The 17,332-nt window shown below is 42.4% G+C and overlaps 1 protein-coding gene across 1 annotated transcript in view; it reads right to left on the bottom strand.

Moving 5' to 3' along the window:
• Window positions 1-1,697: 1,697 nt before the first annotated feature.
• The window catches only part of LOC139754434 (proteasome activator complex subunit 4-like), a 576,322-nt gene continuing 560,687 nt past the window's right edge, over window positions 1,698-17,332 (bottom strand). Inside the window, exon 35 of the mRNA XM_071671710.1 lies at window positions 1,698-2,245. Coding sequence (XP_071527811.1) covers window positions 2,111-2,245 — 135 coding nt within the window. The 3' untranslated portion in view covers window positions 1,698-2,110. The remainder of the gene's footprint in view (window positions 2,246-17,332) is intronic.

The following is a 17,332-nucleotide window of genomic DNA, read 5'->3' as shown; positions in this document are numbered from 1 at the left end:
CATCTCTTACACATGCTATCACTGCTTCCCTTAATACATCCCATTCTTCATCCACTCCCCTCACGTCATTTGCTCTTACCTTTCGTCATTCTACACTGAATCTCTCCTGGTACTTCCTCACACAAGTCTCCTTTCCAAGCTCACTAATTCTCATTACCCTCTTCTCCCAATATTCTCTCTTTGTTTATGAAAATCTCGACAAATCTTCACTTCTGCCTCTACAAGAAAGCCCTACAGAGTTTCAGACATTACATACAGTCAACTGCATTACTGTACAATGTTTCACTTTTCAAAATACGGTGTGAAATCTCAAAGTTAGTGGTGTTATGAGCTGAAAGTACTACTGAAAGTCTGTGCATGCATGATATTCATATCAACTTTCAGTCATGATGTCACTGCAAGAGAAAGGACAATGTATGTTGTGGTCTCCAAAATTTATAGAGCTCTTAATGGGGCTCAAAATGAGTTTCACCAAACATCACTAAAACTTGGGAGAAATTCCTTATTGAAATTCAAAACTCAGGCACTCTATCTCGGAGTATTTATATTCATTTTCTTTATCAATAATTATCCCTGGACCAATTTCTACGCGTCCTACTTTTACCTAAGACCTTTCTGAAGGCACCTGCAGCCAAAGGATCAACTACTTCCAGCAGCAGGAAAATGTAGTCTCCTTTTGAGTGAGAAATTCTTTGATAAAAGTGTATTCCTAACAATATATCCTCACTAAAGGTGACTTTTCACTCACAGAGTAACCTTGGGCAGGTGGAGTCTGGTAACATCTTTGTGTGAAATTATGTATCCATGTTTCAAGCAAAGTGCTAGCAAAAAATGAGCCAAAAATTACTGATGATAGAAGAAAAATATAGAACAGCAACTGGAGATGCTAGTGTCTTTATAAAAAGTTTTGGGAAGGAACCATACTGTTAGAAAAAAAGATCAATAAAGGAGTAGATGATGAAAAAAGAGAAAAACAGTGAGGTGATTTTTACCTTTTGCTTTTCAGGTAAGAGGCTATCAGGTGTATAAGAAACACTGTACATAAGGTGGATGGGAATGAAGTAGCATTTCAAATGCACTGACGACAGATGCATGCATAAGAGCATTACCGAGGAAATGACAGATGAAAATTTCACATACTGTCACAAACTGATGGTTAAAACTTCTGTGTACTGAACAGTTACCTGGAACAGCAACGAAATGCCCATGTATTCATTATGTTAAATTTATTTTTATGACAATCTCTTTGCAGCCTGGGTGTATCATGATTCCTTTGCAACAATACAACCTGAGGCAGCTTTGAAAAGCCATAAGGCAGATGCAAGAGATTAATCACCTCTTTAATCAAGTCAATCTGTGAAAATTAGCCATAAAGGTGCTAAAGTATATAAGTGAAGGGGGTGTTTCTGGACGGCTGAACAGTGATCAATGCTGGTAATCCCAAAGGTGGACCATATCCTACTGCAGTTACAGAAGAAAAACTTCCATCCTCAACTCTTAACTTCAATATTACAGGTAGAAGGACTAATGTAAGATTTCTAGCAATTTAATCCCCAACATACACAACTCTTCCTGAGGTAAATAATCATTCTTTGTGCCTACTTGAAAATAATTTCTCAAAATCACTATCATAAATTCCTTTTACATCCCTACTTTGAGAAAGTCCATGGTCTTAATAGGAGTATTCAAAACCTGGATACTATAAGAATACTGTACTCGGATGATTTCAGTTTTACATCTTATCAGCAAAAAATTTTCATAAAAGTATCAACTAATTAAAGTACAATATAAGTGTGTGTGATTATTTCTCTTGAATATAAAATCTTTTTCTTGAAATTTAAAAAGATGCATTTTAAATTATTCAAACACTTGTAAATTTACTGCATATAAATAAAAAAGCATAAATAACACAGAATGTAAAGCCAGATTATCCTGGATATCAGAATCCTCCACAAATGAAGGGTTTGTGAATAAACTGGTTCCATAAATGTGGCAAAGCTATTATGTTTGATAAAATATACGAGCCACAAATAGGCTTGTCATCAGGTGAAAGTATCTCACAATGAAAACTTCAGTAGTAATGAAATACTAATGCTAAATTGTATTCAAATTATGCATAGTAGGATGGGGAAAGTAACAAGTCTGTCAGCACCACCAGCTGATCTTCAGTAAACTTTTGCTTGTGGTCTCGCCAATTATCGTGGTGTGTCCGACGGAAATTACTAAGAGCCTTTTTGATAGTAGCCTGTAACCAAAGAAAAGCATGAATTATTTACAATCATGATACAGGAAAATAAAAAAGTGTATATTTTTTTCATACATATTCACCATTTCCCGCGTTAGTGAGGTAGCGTTAAAAACGAAAGACTGAGCATAAAAGGGAATATCCTCACTTGGCCCCATTCTCTGTTCCTTCTTTTGGAAAATCAAAAAACAGGAGGGGAGGATTTCCAGCCTCCACTCCCTCCCCTTTTAGTCGTCTTCTACAAAACGCAGGGAATACATGGGAAGTATTCTTTCTCCCCTATCCCCAGGGATTCTATATATCCTTACCAACCAATCAACAACACAGTCACCCCCTTTTTTTTTTTATAAATTCCACTACAATACCATTCAAACCCACCACCTTGCTGCATTTCATCTTCCACAAAGCTTTTACTACCTCTTCTCTCATCATCAAGTCATTCTCCCTGACCCGCTCACTTCATACACCACCCCGACCAAAACACCCTATATCTGCCACTCTATCATCAAAATATATTGAAGGTTTGTTGAGTGTTTTTGATGACAGAGTGGGAGATATACGGTGTTTTGGTTGTGGTGGTGTACGAGGTGAAAGGGTCCTTCACACATTCGTCATTGCTCCCAAATCCTTCGGTCCCTCCTCCACAATGTGACTCATTTCCACTCCATGGTCCCATCCGCTGCTAAGTCCACTCCATATATCTAAAACACTTCACTTCCTCCAATCTTTCTCCATTCAGACTTACATCCCAATCAACTTGTCCCTCGAACCTACTGAACCTAATATATATTTCCATTTCTAAAAGGGGAAACAGAAGAAGGAGTCAAGTGGGGAGTGCTTATCCTCCTTAAAGGCTCAGATTAGGGTGTATGAATATGCGTGTATGCAACCTCAAAATATTTTTCACTCCATCCTTCCACCTCCAATTTCGTCTTCCACTTCCCCTTATTCCCTCCACCTGTGACACATATATCCTCTTTGTTTGCTGGTGTTACCTCACTGATGCAGGAAATGGCAATCAAGTACAATAATAATAATAATAATAATAATTTTTTTTTTTTTATCATCAAACACATTCTACAAACCTTCAAAATACTCATTCCATCTCCTTCTTACATCACCATTACTTGTTTTCACCCCCCATTAGCCACTTCACTGATGATCCCATTTGTTCCTTTGCCTTACGCACTTTATTTACCTCCTTCCAAAACATCTTTTTCCTCTGCCTAAAATTTAATGATACTCTCTCACCCCAACTCTCATTTGCCCTCTTTTTCACTTCTTGCACCTTTCTCTTGACCTCCTACCTCTTTCTCTTATACATCTCCCACTCATTTGCATTATTTCCCTGCAAAAATTGTCGAAATGCCTCTCTCTTCTATTTTTTTTTTTTTTTTTCATACTATTCGCCATTTCCCGCGATAGCAAGGTAGCGTTAAGAACAGAGGACTGGGCCTTTGAGGGAATACCCTTACCTGGCCCCCTTCTCTGTTCCTTCTTTTGGAAAATTAAAATAAAAAAATGAGAGGGGAGGATTTCCAGCCCCCCGCTCCCTTCCCTTTTAGTCGCCTTCTACGACATGCAGGGAATACGTGGGAAGTATTCTTTCTCCCCTATCCCCTATCCCTTTGTCGCTGTCTCCCTCGTTAGCGAGGTAGCGCAAGGAAACAGACGAAAGAATGGCCCAACCCACCCACACACACATGTATATACATACACGTCCACACCCACAAATATACATACCTATACATCTCAATGTATACATATATATACCCACACAGACACATACCTATATACCCATGTACATAATTCATACTGTCTGCCTTTATTCATTCCCATCGCCACCCCGCCACACATGGAATAACAACACCCTCCCCCCTCATGTGTGCAGGGTAGCGCTAGGAAAAGACAACAAAGGCCACATTCCTTCACACTCAGTCTCTAGCTGTCATGTAATAATGCACTGAAATAACAGCACCCTTTCCACATCCAGGCCCCACAAAACGTTCCATGGTTTACCACAGACGCTTCACATGCCCTGGTTCAATCCATTGACAGCACGTCAACCCCGGTATACCACATCATTCCAATTCACTCTATTCCTTGCACGCCTTTCACCCTCCTGCATGTTCAGGCCCCGATCACTCAAAATCCTTTTCACTCCATCTTTCCACCTCCAATTTGGTCTCCCACTTCTCGTTCCCTTCACCTCTGACACATATATCCTCTTGGTTAATCTTTCCTCACTCATTCTCTCCATGTGCCCAAACCATTTCAAAACACCCTCTTCTGCTCTCTCAACCACTCTTTTTATTACCACACATCTCTTTTACCCTATTATTACTTACTCGATCAAACCACCTCACACCACATATTGTCCTCAAACATCTCATTTCCAGCACATCCATCCTCCTGTGCACAACTCTATCCATAGCCCACACCTGGCAACCATACAACATTGTTGGAACCATTATTCCTTCAAACACACCCATTTTTGCTTTCCGAGATAGTGTTTTTGACTTCCACACATTCTTCAAGGCTCCCAGAATTTTCGCCCCCTCCCGAACCCTATGACTCACTTCCGCTTCCATGGTTCCATCCGCTGCCAAATCCACTCCCAGATACCTAAAACACTTCACTTCCTCCAGTTTTTCTCCATTCAAACTTACCTCCCAAGTGACTTGACCCTCAACCCTAATGTACCTAATAACCTTACTCTTATTCACATTTACTCGCAACTTTATTCTCTCACACACTTTACCAAACTCAGTCACCAGCTTCTGCAGTTTCTCACATGAATCAACCACCAGTGCTGTATCATCAGCAAACAACTGACTCACTTCCAAAGCTCTCTCATCCACAACAGACTGCATACTTGCCCCTCTTTCCAAAACTCTTGCATTCACCTCCCTAACAACCCCATCCACAAACAAATTAAACAACCATGGAGACATCACACACCCCTGCCACAAACCTACATTCACTGAGAACCAATCACTTTCCTCTCTTCCTACACGTACACATACCTTACATCCTCGATAAAAACTTTTCACTGCTTCTAACAACTTGCCTCCCACACCATATATTCTTAATACTTTCCACAGAGCATCTCTATCAACTCTATCATATACCTTCTCCAGATCCACAAATGCTACATACAAATCCATTTGCTTTTCTAAGTATTTCTCACATACATTCTTCAAAGCAAACACCTGATCCACAGATCCTTTACCACTTCTGAAACCACATTGCTCTTCCCCAATCTGATGCTCTGTATATGCTTTCACCCTCTCAATAAATACCCTCCCATATAATTTACCAGGAATACTCAACAAACTCATACCTCTGTAATTTGAGCACTCACTTTTATCCCCTTTGCCTTTGTACAATGGCACTATGTAAGCATTCCGCCAATCCTCAGGCACCTCACCATTCATATGAATCATACATACATTAAATAACCTTACCAACCAGTCAACAATACAGTCACCCCCTTTTTTTAATAGATTCCACTGCAATACCATCCAAACCCGCTGCCTTGCCGGCTTTCATCTTCCACAAAGCTTTTACTACCTCTTCTCTGTTTACCAAATCATTTTCCCTAACCCTCTCACTTTGCACACCACCTCAACCAAAACATCCTATATCTGCCACTCTATCATCAAACGCATTCGACAAACCTTCAAAATACTCACTCCATCACATTCTCACATCACCACTACTTGTTATCACCTCCCCATCAGCCCCCTTTACTGATGTTTCCATTTGTTCCCTTGTCTTACGCATTTCATTTACCTCCTTCCAAAACATTTTTTTATTCTCCCTAAAATTTCATGATACTCTCTCACCCCAACTCTCATTTGCCCTCTTTTTCACCTCTTGCACCTTTCTCTTGCCCTCGTGCCTCTTTACTTTATACATCTCCCACTCATTTGCATTATTTTCCTGTAAAAATCGTCCAAATGCCTCTCTCTTCTCTTTCACTAACAATCTTATTTCTTCATCCCACCACTCACTACCCTTTCTAATCTGCCCACATCCCACGCTTCTCATGCCACAAGCATCTTTTGTGCAAGCCATCACTGCTTCCCTAAATACATCCCATTCCTCCCCCACTTCCCTTACCTCCTTTGTTCTCACCTTTTTCCATTCTGTATTCAGTCTCTCCTGGTACTTCCTCACACAAGTCTCCTTCCCAAGCTCACTTACTCTCACCACTCTCTTCACCCCAAAATTCTCTCTTCTTTTCTGAAAACCTCTACAAATCTTCACCTTTGCCTCCACAAGATAATAATCAGACGTCCCTCCAGTTGCACCTCTCAGCACATTAACATCCAAAAGTCTCTCTTTCGCACATCTATCAATTAACACGTAATCCAATAACGCTCTCTGGCCATCTTTCCTTTCCTACATACGTATAATTATGTATATCTCTCTTTTTAAACCAGGCATTCCCAATCACCAGTCCTTTTTCAGCACATAAATCTACAAGCTCTTCACCATTTCCATTTACAACACTGAACACCCCATGTATACCAATTATTCCCTCAACTGCCACATTACTTACCTTTGCATTCAAATCACCTAACACTATAACCCGGTCTCGTGCATCAAAACCACTAACACATTCATTCAACTGCTCCTAAAACACCTGCCTCTCATGATCTTTCTTCTCATGCCCAGGTGCATATGCACCAATGATCACCCATCTCTCTCCACCAACTTTCAGTTTTACCCATATCAATCTAGAGTTTACTTTCTTACACTCTATCACATACTCCCACCACTCCTGTTTCAGGAGTAGTGCTACTCCTTCCTTTGCCCTTGTCCTCTCACTAACTCCTGACTTTTCTCCCAAGACATTCCCAAACCTCTCTTCCCCTTTACCCTTGAGCTTCGTTTCACTCGGAGCCAAAACATCAAGTTTCCTTTCCTCAAACATACTACCTATCTCTCCTTTTTTCTCATCTTGGTTACATCCACACACATTTAGACACCCCAATCTGAGCCGAGAACATTATCTTGGAAAGCAAAAATGGGTATGTTTGAAGGAATAGTGGTTCCAACAACGTTATATGGTTGCGAGGCATGGGCTATAGATAGAGTTGTGCAGAGGAGGGTGGATGTGATGGAAATGAGATGTCTGAGTACAATATGTGGTGTGAGGTGGTTTGATCGAGTAAATAATGAAACGGTTAGAGAGATGTGTGGTAATAAAAAGAGTGTGGTTGAGAGAGCAGAATAGGGTGTTTTGAAATGGTTTGGTCACATGGAGAGAATGAATGAGGAAAGATTGACAAAGAGGATATATGTGTCAGAGGTGGAGGGAACGAGGAAAAGTGGGCCCCATAAAACATTCCATGGTTTACCCAAGACACTTCACATGCCCAGGTTCAATCCATTGACAGCATGTCGACCCCAGTGTACCACATCGTTCCAATTCACTCTATTCCTTGCCCACCTTTCACCCTCCTGCATGTTCAGGCCCCGATCACTCAAACTTTTTCACTCCATCCTTCCACCTCCAACTTGGTCTCCCACTTCTCCTCGTTCCCTCCACCTCTGACACATACATCCTCTTGGCCAATCTTTCCTCACTCATTCTCTCCAGGTGACAAAACCATTTCAAAACACCCTCTTCTGCTCTCTCAACCACACTCTTTTTATTACCACACATCTCTCTTACTCTTTCATTACTTACTCAATCAAACCACCTCACACCACATATTGTCCTCAAACCTCTCATTTCCAGCACAACCACCCTCCTCCACACAACTCTATCTATAGCCCATGCCTCGCAACCATAAAACATTGTTGGAACCACTATTCCTTCAAACATACCCATATTTGCTTTCCAAGATAATGTTCTCGATTTCCACACATTTTTCAATGCTCCCAGCACTTTCACCTCCGGTCCCATCCTATGATTCACTTCCGCTTCCATGATTCCATCCGCTGCCTAATCCAATCCCAGATATCTAAAACACTTTACTTCCTCCAGTTTTTCTCCATTCAAGCTTATTTCCCAATTAACTTGTCCCTCAACCCTACTGTACCTAATAACCTTGCTCTTATTCACATTTACTCTCAGTTTTCTTCTTTCACACTTTACCAAACTCAGTCACCAGCTTCTGCAGTTTCTCACATGAATCATCCACCAGTGCTGTATCATCAACGAACAACAACTGACTCACTTCCTAAGCTCTCTCATCCACAACACACTGCATACTTGCCCCTCTTTCCAAAACTCTTGCATTCACCTCCCTAACAGCCCCAACCATAAACAAATTAAACAACCATGGAGACATCACACACCCTACTGCAATCCAACATTCACCGAGAACCAATCACTTTCCTCTTTTCCTACTCATGCGCATACCTTACCTCCTCGATAAAAACTTTTCACTGCTTCTAACAACTTGCCTCCCACACCATATATTCTTAATACCTTCCACAGAGCATCTCTATCAACTCTATCACATCCCTTATCCAGATCCATAAAAGCTAAATACAAATCATTTGCTTTTCTAAGTATTTCTCACATACATTCTTCAAAGCAAACACCTGATCCACACATCCTCTACCACTTCTGAAACCACACTGCTCTTCCCGAATCTGATGCTCTGTACATGCCTTCACCATCTCAATCAATACCCTTCCATATAATTTCCCAGGAATACTCAACAAACTTATACCTCTGTAATTTGAGCACTCACTTTGTACAATGGCACTATGCAACCATTCCACAAATCCTCAGGCACCTCACCAAGAGTCATACATACATAATAACCTTTCCAACCAGTCAACAGTACAGTTACCCCCTTCTTTAATAAATTCCACTGCAACACCATCCAAACCCCCTGCCTCGCCAGCTTTCATCTTCCGCAAAGCTCTTCTCTGTTTACCAAATCATTCTCCCTAACCCTCTCACTTCACACACCACCTCAACCAAAAGACCCTATATCTGCCACTCTATCATCAAACATATTCAACAAACCTTCAAAATATATATGTATTTTTCTTTTTTCTTTCATACTATCCATCATTTCCTGCATTAGCAAGGTAGCATTAAGAACACAGGACTGAGCCTTTGAGGGAATATCCTCACCTGGCCCCCTTCTCTATTCCTTCTTTTGAAAAATTAAGAAAATGAGAGGGGAGGATTTCCAGTCCCACACTCCCTCCACTTTTCGTTGACTTCTACGACATGCACAGAATACAGGGGAAGTATTCTTTCTCTCCTACCCCCAGGGATAATACATATATATATATATATATATATATATATATATATATTTTTTTTTTTTTTTTTTTTTTTTTTTTATACTTTGTCGCTGTCTCCCGCGTTTGCGAGGTAGCGCAAGGAAACAGACGAAAGAAATGGCCCAACCCCCCCCATACACATGTACATACACACGTCCACACACGCAAATATACATACCTACACAGCTTTCCATGGTTTACCCCAGACGCTTCACATGCCTTGATTCAATCCACTGACAGCACGTCAACCCCTGTATACCACATCGCTCCAATTCACTCTATTCCTTGCCCTCCTTTCACCCTCCTGCATGTTCAGGCCCCGATCACACAAAATCCTTTTCACTCCATCTTTCCACCTCCAATTTGGTCTCCCTCTTCTCCTCGTTCCCTCCACCTCCGACACATATATCCTCTTGGTCAATCTTTCCTCACTCATTCTCTCCATGTGCCCAAACCACTTCAAAACACCCTCTTCTGCTCTCTCAACCACGCTCTTTTTATTTCCACACATCTCTCTTACCCTTACGTTACTTACTCGATCAAACCACCTCACACCACACATTGTCCTCAAACATCTCATTTCCAGCACATCCATCCTCCTACGCACAACTCTATCCATAGCCCACGCCTCGCAACCATACAACATTGTTGGAACTACTATTCCTTCAAACATACCCATTTTTGCTTTCCGGGATAATGTTCTCGACTTCCACACATTTTTCAAGGCTCCCAAAATTTTCGCCCCCTCCCCCACCCTATGATCCACTTCCGCTTCCATGGTTCCATCCGCTGACAGATCCACTCCCAGATATCTAAAACACTTCACTTCCTCCAGCCTCTCACCATTCAAACTCACCTCCCAATTGACTTGACCCTCAACCCTACTGTACCTAATAACCTTGCTCTTATTCACATTTACTCTTAACTTTCTTCTTCCACACACTTTACCAAACTCCGTCACCAGCTTCTGCAGTTTCTCACATGAATCCGCCACCAGCGCTGTATCATCAGCGAACAACAACTGACTCACTTCCCAAGCTCTCTCATCCCCAACAGACTTCATACTTGCCCCTCTTTCCAAAACTCTTGCATTTACCTCCCTAACAACCCCATCCATAAACAAATTAAACAACCATGGAGACATCACACACCCCTGCCGCAAACCTACATTCACTGAGAACCAATCACTTTCCTCTCTTCCTACACGTACACATGCCTTACATCCTCGATAAAAACTTTTCACTGCTTCTAACAACTTTCCTCCCACACCATATATTCTTAATACCTTCCACAGAGCATCTCTATCAACTCTATCATATGCCTTCTCCAGATCCATAAATGCTACATACAAATCCATTTGCTTTTCTAAGTATTTCTCACATACATTCTTCAAAGCAAACACCTGATCCACACATCCTCTACCACTTCTGAAACCACACTGCTCTTCCCCAATCTGATGCTCTGTACATGCCTTCACCCTCTCAATCAATACCCTCCCATATAATTTACCAGGAATACTCAACAAACTTATACCTCTGTAATTTGAGCACTCACTCTTATCCCCTTTGCCTTTGTACAATGGCACTATGCAGGCATTCCGCCAATCCTCAGGCACCTCACCATGAGTCATACATACATTAAATAACCTTACCAACCAGTCAACAATACAGTCACCCCCTTTTTTAATAAATTTCCACTGCAATACCATCCAAACCTGCTGCCTTGCCGGCTTTCATCTTCCGCAAAGCTTTTACTACCTCTTCTCTGTTTACCAAATCATTTTCCCTAACCCTCTCACTTTGCACACCACCTCGACCCAAACACCCTATATCTGCCACTCTGTCATCAGACACATTCAACAAACCTTCAAAATACTCATTCCATCTCCTTCTCACATCACCACTACTTGTTATCACCTCCCCATTTACGCCCTTCACTGAAGTTCCCATTTGCTCCCTTGTCTTACGCACCCTATTTACCTCCTTCCAGAACATCTTTTTATTCTCCCTAAAATTTACTGATAGTCTCTCACCCCAACTCTCATTTGCCCTTTTTTTTCACCTCTTGCACCTTTCTCTTGACCTCCTGTCTCTTTCTTTTATACTTCTCCCACTCAATTGCATTTTTTCCCTGCAAAAATCGTCCAAATGCCTCTCTCTTCTCTTTCACTAATACTCTTACTTCTTCATCCCACCACTCACTACCCTTTCTAAACAGCCCACCTCCCACTCTTCTCATGCCACACGCATCTTTTGCGCAATCCATCACTGATTCCCTAAATACATCCCATTCCTCCCCCACTCCCCTTACTTCCATTGTTCTCACCTTTTTCCATTCTGTACACAGTCTCTCCTGATACTTCTTCACACAGGTCTCCTTCCCAAGCTCACTTACTCTCACCACCTTCTTCACCCCAACATTCACTCTTCTTTTCTGAAAACCCATACTAATCTTCACCTTAGCCTCCACAAGATAATGATCAGACATCCCTCCAGTTGCACCTCTCAGCACATTGACATCCAGAAGTCTCTCTTTCGCACGCCTGTCCATTAACACGTAATCCAATAACGCTCTCTGGCCATCTCTCCTACTTACATAAGTATACTTATGTATATCTCGCTTTTTAAACCAGGTATTCCCGATCATCAGTCCTTTTTCAGCACATAAATCTACAAGCTCTTTACCATTTCCATTTACAACACTGAACACCCCATGCATACCAATTATTCCCTCAACTGCCACATTACTCACCTTTGCATTCATATCACCCATCACTATAACCCGGTCTCGTGCATCAAAACCGCTAACACACTCATTTAGCTGTTCCCAAAACACTTGCCTCTCATGATCTTTCTTCTCATGCCCAGGTGCATATGCACCAATAACCACCCACCTCTCTCCATCAACTTTCAGTTTTACCCATATTAATCGAGAATTTACTTTCTTACATTCTATGACATACTCCCACAACTCCTGTTTCAGGAGTATTGCTACTCCTTCCCTTGCTCTTGTCCTCTCACTAACCCCTGACTTCACTCCCCAGACATTTCCAAACCACTCTTCCCCTTTACCCTTGAGCTTCGTTTCACTCAGAGCCAAAACATCCAGGTTCCTTTCCTCAAACATACTACCTATCTCTCCTTTTTTCACATCTTGGTTACATCCACACACATTTAGGCACCCCACTCTGAGCCTTCGAGGAGGATGAGCACTCCCCGCGTGACTCCTTCTTCTGTTTCCCATTTTAGAAAGTTAATACAAGGAGGGGAGGATTTCCGGCCCCCCGCTCCCGTCCCCTCTATCCCTGGGGATAGGGGATTAAGAATACTTCCCACGTATTCCCTGCGTGTCGTAGAAGGCGACTAAAAGGGGAGGGAGCGGGGGGCTGGAAATCCTCCCCTCTCGATTTTTTTTTTTTTTTCCAAAAGAAGGAACAGAGAATTGGGCCAGGTGAGGGTATTCCCTCAAAGGCCCAGTCCTCTGTTCTTAACGCTACCTCGCTAATGCGGGAAATGGCGAATAGTTTGAAAAAAAAAAAGATATATATATATATTATCCCTGGGGTTAGGGGTGAAAGAATACTTCCCACGCATTCCTCGCGCGTCGTAGAAGGTGACTATAGGGGACAGGAGCGGGGGGCCAGAAATCCTCCCCTCCTTGTATTTTTTAACTTTCTAAAATGGGAAACAGAAGAAGGAGTCACGCAGGGAGTGCTCATCCTCCTCGAAGGCTCAGACTGTGGAGTCTAAATGTGTGTGGATGTAACCAAGATGTGAAAAAAGGAGAGATAGGTAGTATGTTTGAGGAAAGGAACCTGGATGTTTTGGCTCTGAGTGAAACGAAGCTCAAGGGTAAAGGGGAAGAGTGGTTTGGGAATGTCTTGGGAGTAAAGTCAGGGGTTAGTGAGAGGACAAGAGCAAGGGAAGGAGTAGCAGTACTCCTGAAACAGGAGTTGTGGGATAGAATGTAAGAAAGTAAATTCTCGATTAATATGGGTAAAACTGAAAGTTGATGGAGAGACATGGGTGATTATTGGTGCATATGCACCTGGGCATGAGAAGAAAGATCATGAGAGGCAAGTGTTTTGGGAGCAGCTGAATGAGTGTGTTAGTGGTTTTGATCCACGAGACCAGGTTATAGTGATGGGTGATTTGAATGCAAAGGTGAGTAATGTGGCAGTTGAGGGAATAATTGGTATACATGGGGTGTTCAGTGTTGTAAATGGAAATGGTGAAGAGCTTGTAGATTTATGTACTGAAAAAGGACTGGTGATTGGGAATATTTTTTTTTTTTATTATACTTTGTCGCTGTCTCCCGTGTTTGCGAGGTAGCGCAAGGAAACAGACGAAAGAAATGGCCCAACCCCCCCCCCCCATACACATGTATATACATACGTCCACACACGCAAATATACATACCTACACAGCTTTCCATGGTTTACCCCAGACGCTTCACATGCCTTGCTTCAATCCACTGACAGCACGTCAACCCCGGTATACCACATCGCTCCAATTCACTCTATTCCTTGCCCTCCTTTCACCCTCCTGCATGTTCAGGCCCCGATCACACAAAATCTTTTTCACTCCATCTTTCCACCTCCAATTTGGTCTCCCTCTTCTCCTTGTTCCCTCCACCTCCGACACATATATCCTCTTGGTCAATCTTTCCTCACTCATCCTCTCCATGTGCCCAAACCACTTCAAAACACCCTCTTCTGCTCTCTCAACCACGCTCTTTTTATTTCCACACATCTCTCTTACCCTTACGTTACTCACTCGATCAAACCACCTCACACCACACATTGTCCTCAAACATCTCATTTCCAGCACATCCATCCTCCTGCGCACAACTCTATCCATAGCCCACGCCTCGCAACCATACAACATTGTTGGAACCACTATTCCTTCAAACATACCCATTTTTGCTTTCCGAGATAATGTTCTCGACTTCCACACATTCTTCAAGGCCCCCAGGATTTTCGCCCCCTCCCCCACCCTATGATCCACTTCCGCTTCCATGGTTCCATCCGCTGCCAGATCCACTCCCAGATATCTAAAACACTTCACTTCCTCCTTTTTTTCCATTCAAACTCACCTCCCAATTGGGAATACCTGGTTTAAAAAGCGAGATATACATAAGTATACATATGTAAGTAGGAGAGATGGCCAGAGAGCGTTACTGGATTACGTGTTAATTGACAGGCGCGCGAAAGAGAGACTTTTGGATGTTAATGTGCTGAGAGGTGCAACTGGAGGGATGTCTGATCATTATCTTGTGGAGGCTGAGGTGAAGATTTGTATGGGTTTTCAGAAAAGAAGAGTGAATGTTGGGGTGAAGAGGGTGGTGAAAGTAAGTGAGCTTGGGAAGGAGACTTGTGTGAGGAAGTACCAGGAGAGACTGAGTACAGAATGGAAAAAGGTGAGAACAATGGAAGGAAGGGGAGTGGGGGAGGAATGAGATGTATTTAGGGAATCAGTGATGGATTGCGCAAAAGATGCTTGTGGCATGAGAAGAGTGGGAGGTGGGTTGATTAGAAAGGGTAGTGAGTGGTGGGATGAAGAAGTAAGATTATTAGTGAAAGAGAAGAGAGAGGCATTTGGACGATTTTTGCAGGGAAAAAATGCAATTGAGCGGGAGATGTATAAAAGAAAGAGACAGGAGGTCAAGAGAAAGGTGCAAGAGGTGAAAAAGAGGGCAAATGAGAGTTGGGGTGAGAGAGTATCATTAAATTTTAGGGAGAATAAAAAGATGTTCTGGAAGGAGGTAAATAAAGTGCGTAAGACAAGGGAACAAATGGGAACTTCAGTGAAGGGCCCAAATGGGGAGGTGATAACAAGTAGTGGTGATGTGAGAAGGAGATGGAGTGAGTATTTTAAAGGTTTGTTGAATGTGTTTGATGATAGAGTGGCAGATATAGGGTGTTTTGGTCGAGGTGGTGTGCAAAGTGAGAGGGTTAGGGAAAATGATTTGGTAAACAAAGAAGAGGTAGTAAAAGCTTTGCGGAAGATGAAAGCCGGCAAGGCAGCAGGTTTGGATGGTATTGCAGTGGAATTTATTAAAAAAGGGGGTGACTGTATTATTGACTGGTTGGTAAGGTTATTCAATGTATGTATGACTCATGGTGAGGTGCCTGAGGATTGGTGGAATGCATGCATAGTGCCATTGTACAAAGGCAAAGGGGATAAGAGCGAGTGCTCAAATTACAGAGGTATAAGTTTGTTGAGTATTCCTGGTAAATTATATGGGAGGGTATTGATTGAGAGGGTGAAGGCATGTACAGAGCATCAGATTAGGGAAGACCAGTGTGGTTTCAGAAGCGGTAGAGGATGTGTGGATCAGGTGTTTGCTTTGAAGAATGTATGTGAGAAATACTTAGAGAAGCAAATGGAATTGTATGTAGCATTTATGGATCTGGAGAAGGCATATGATAGAGTTGATAGAGATGCTCTGTGGAAGGTATTAAGAATATATGGTGTGGGAGGCAGATTGTTAGAAGCAGTGAAAAGTTTTTAACGAGGATGTAAGACATGTGTACGTGTAGGAAGAGAGGAAAGTGATTGGTTCTCAGTGAATGTAGGTTTGCGACAGGGGTGTGTGATGTCTCCATGGTTGTTTAATTTGTTTATGGATGGGGTTGTTTGGGAGGTGAATGCAAGAGTTTTGGAAAGAGGGGCAAGTATGAAGTCTGTTGGGGATGAGAGAGCTTGGGAAGTGAGTCAGTTGTTGTTTGCTGATGATACAGCGCTGGTGGCTGATTAATGTGAGAAACTGCAGAAGCTGGTGACTGAGTTTGGTAAAGTGTGTGAAAGAAGAAAGTTAAGAGTAAATGTGAATAAGAGCAAGGTAATTAGGTACAGTAGGGTTGAGGGTCAAGTCAATTGGGAGGTAAGTTTGAATGGAGAAAAACTGGAGGAAGTAAAGTGTTTTAGATATCTGGGAGTGGATCTGGCAGCGGATGGAACCATGGAAGCGGAAGTGGATCATAGGGTGGGGGAGGGGGCGAAAATCCTGGGAGCCTTGAAGAATGTGTGGAAGTCGAGAACATTATCTCGCAAAGCAAAAATGGGTATGTTTGAAGGAATAGTGGTTCCAACAATGTTGTATGGTTGCGAGGCATGGGCTATGCATAGAGTTGTGCGTAGGAGGGTGGATGTGCTGGAAATGAGATGTGAGGATAATGTGTGGTGTGAGGTGGTTTGATCGAGTAAGTAACGTAAGGGTAAGAGAGATGTGTGGAAATAAAAAGCGTGGTTGAGAGAGCAGAAGAGGGTGTTTTGAAATGGTTTGGGCACATGGAGAGAATGAGTGAGGAAAGATTGACCAAGAGGATATATGTGTTGGAGGTGGAGGGAACGAGGATAAGTGGGAGACCAAATTGGAGGTAGAAAGATCGAGTGAAAAAGATTTTGTGTGATCGGGGCCTGAACATGCAGGAGGGTGAAAGGAGGGCAAGGAATAGAGTGAATTGGATCGATGTGGTATACCGGGGTTGACGTGCTGTCAGTGGATTGAATCAGGGCATGTGAAGCGTCTGGGGTAAACCATGGAAAGCTGTGTAGGTATGTATATTTGCGTGTGTAGACGTATGTATATACATGTGTATGGGGGTGGGTTGGGCCATTTCTTTCGTCTGTTTCCTTGCGCTACCTCGCAAACGCGGGAGACAGCAACAAAGCAAAAAAAAAAGAAAAAAAATATATATATATGTATATATTCATTATTTTGCTTTGTCGCTGTCTCCCGCGTTTGCGAGGTAGCGCAAGGAAACATGAAAAGAATGGCCCAACCCACCCCCATACACATGTATATACATACACGTCCACA

This window comes from Panulirus ornatus, chromosome 17 (genome assembly GCF_036320965.1).
Source record: "Panulirus ornatus isolate Po-2019 chromosome 17, ASM3632096v1, whole genome shotgun sequence".
In the NCBI taxonomy this organism is placed as follows: Eukaryota; Metazoa; Arthropoda; class Malacostraca; order Decapoda; family Palinuridae; genus Panulirus; species Panulirus ornatus.
Note: the sequence above shows the minus strand (reverse complement) of the source record. Positions and strands in the feature narration are given on the sequence as shown.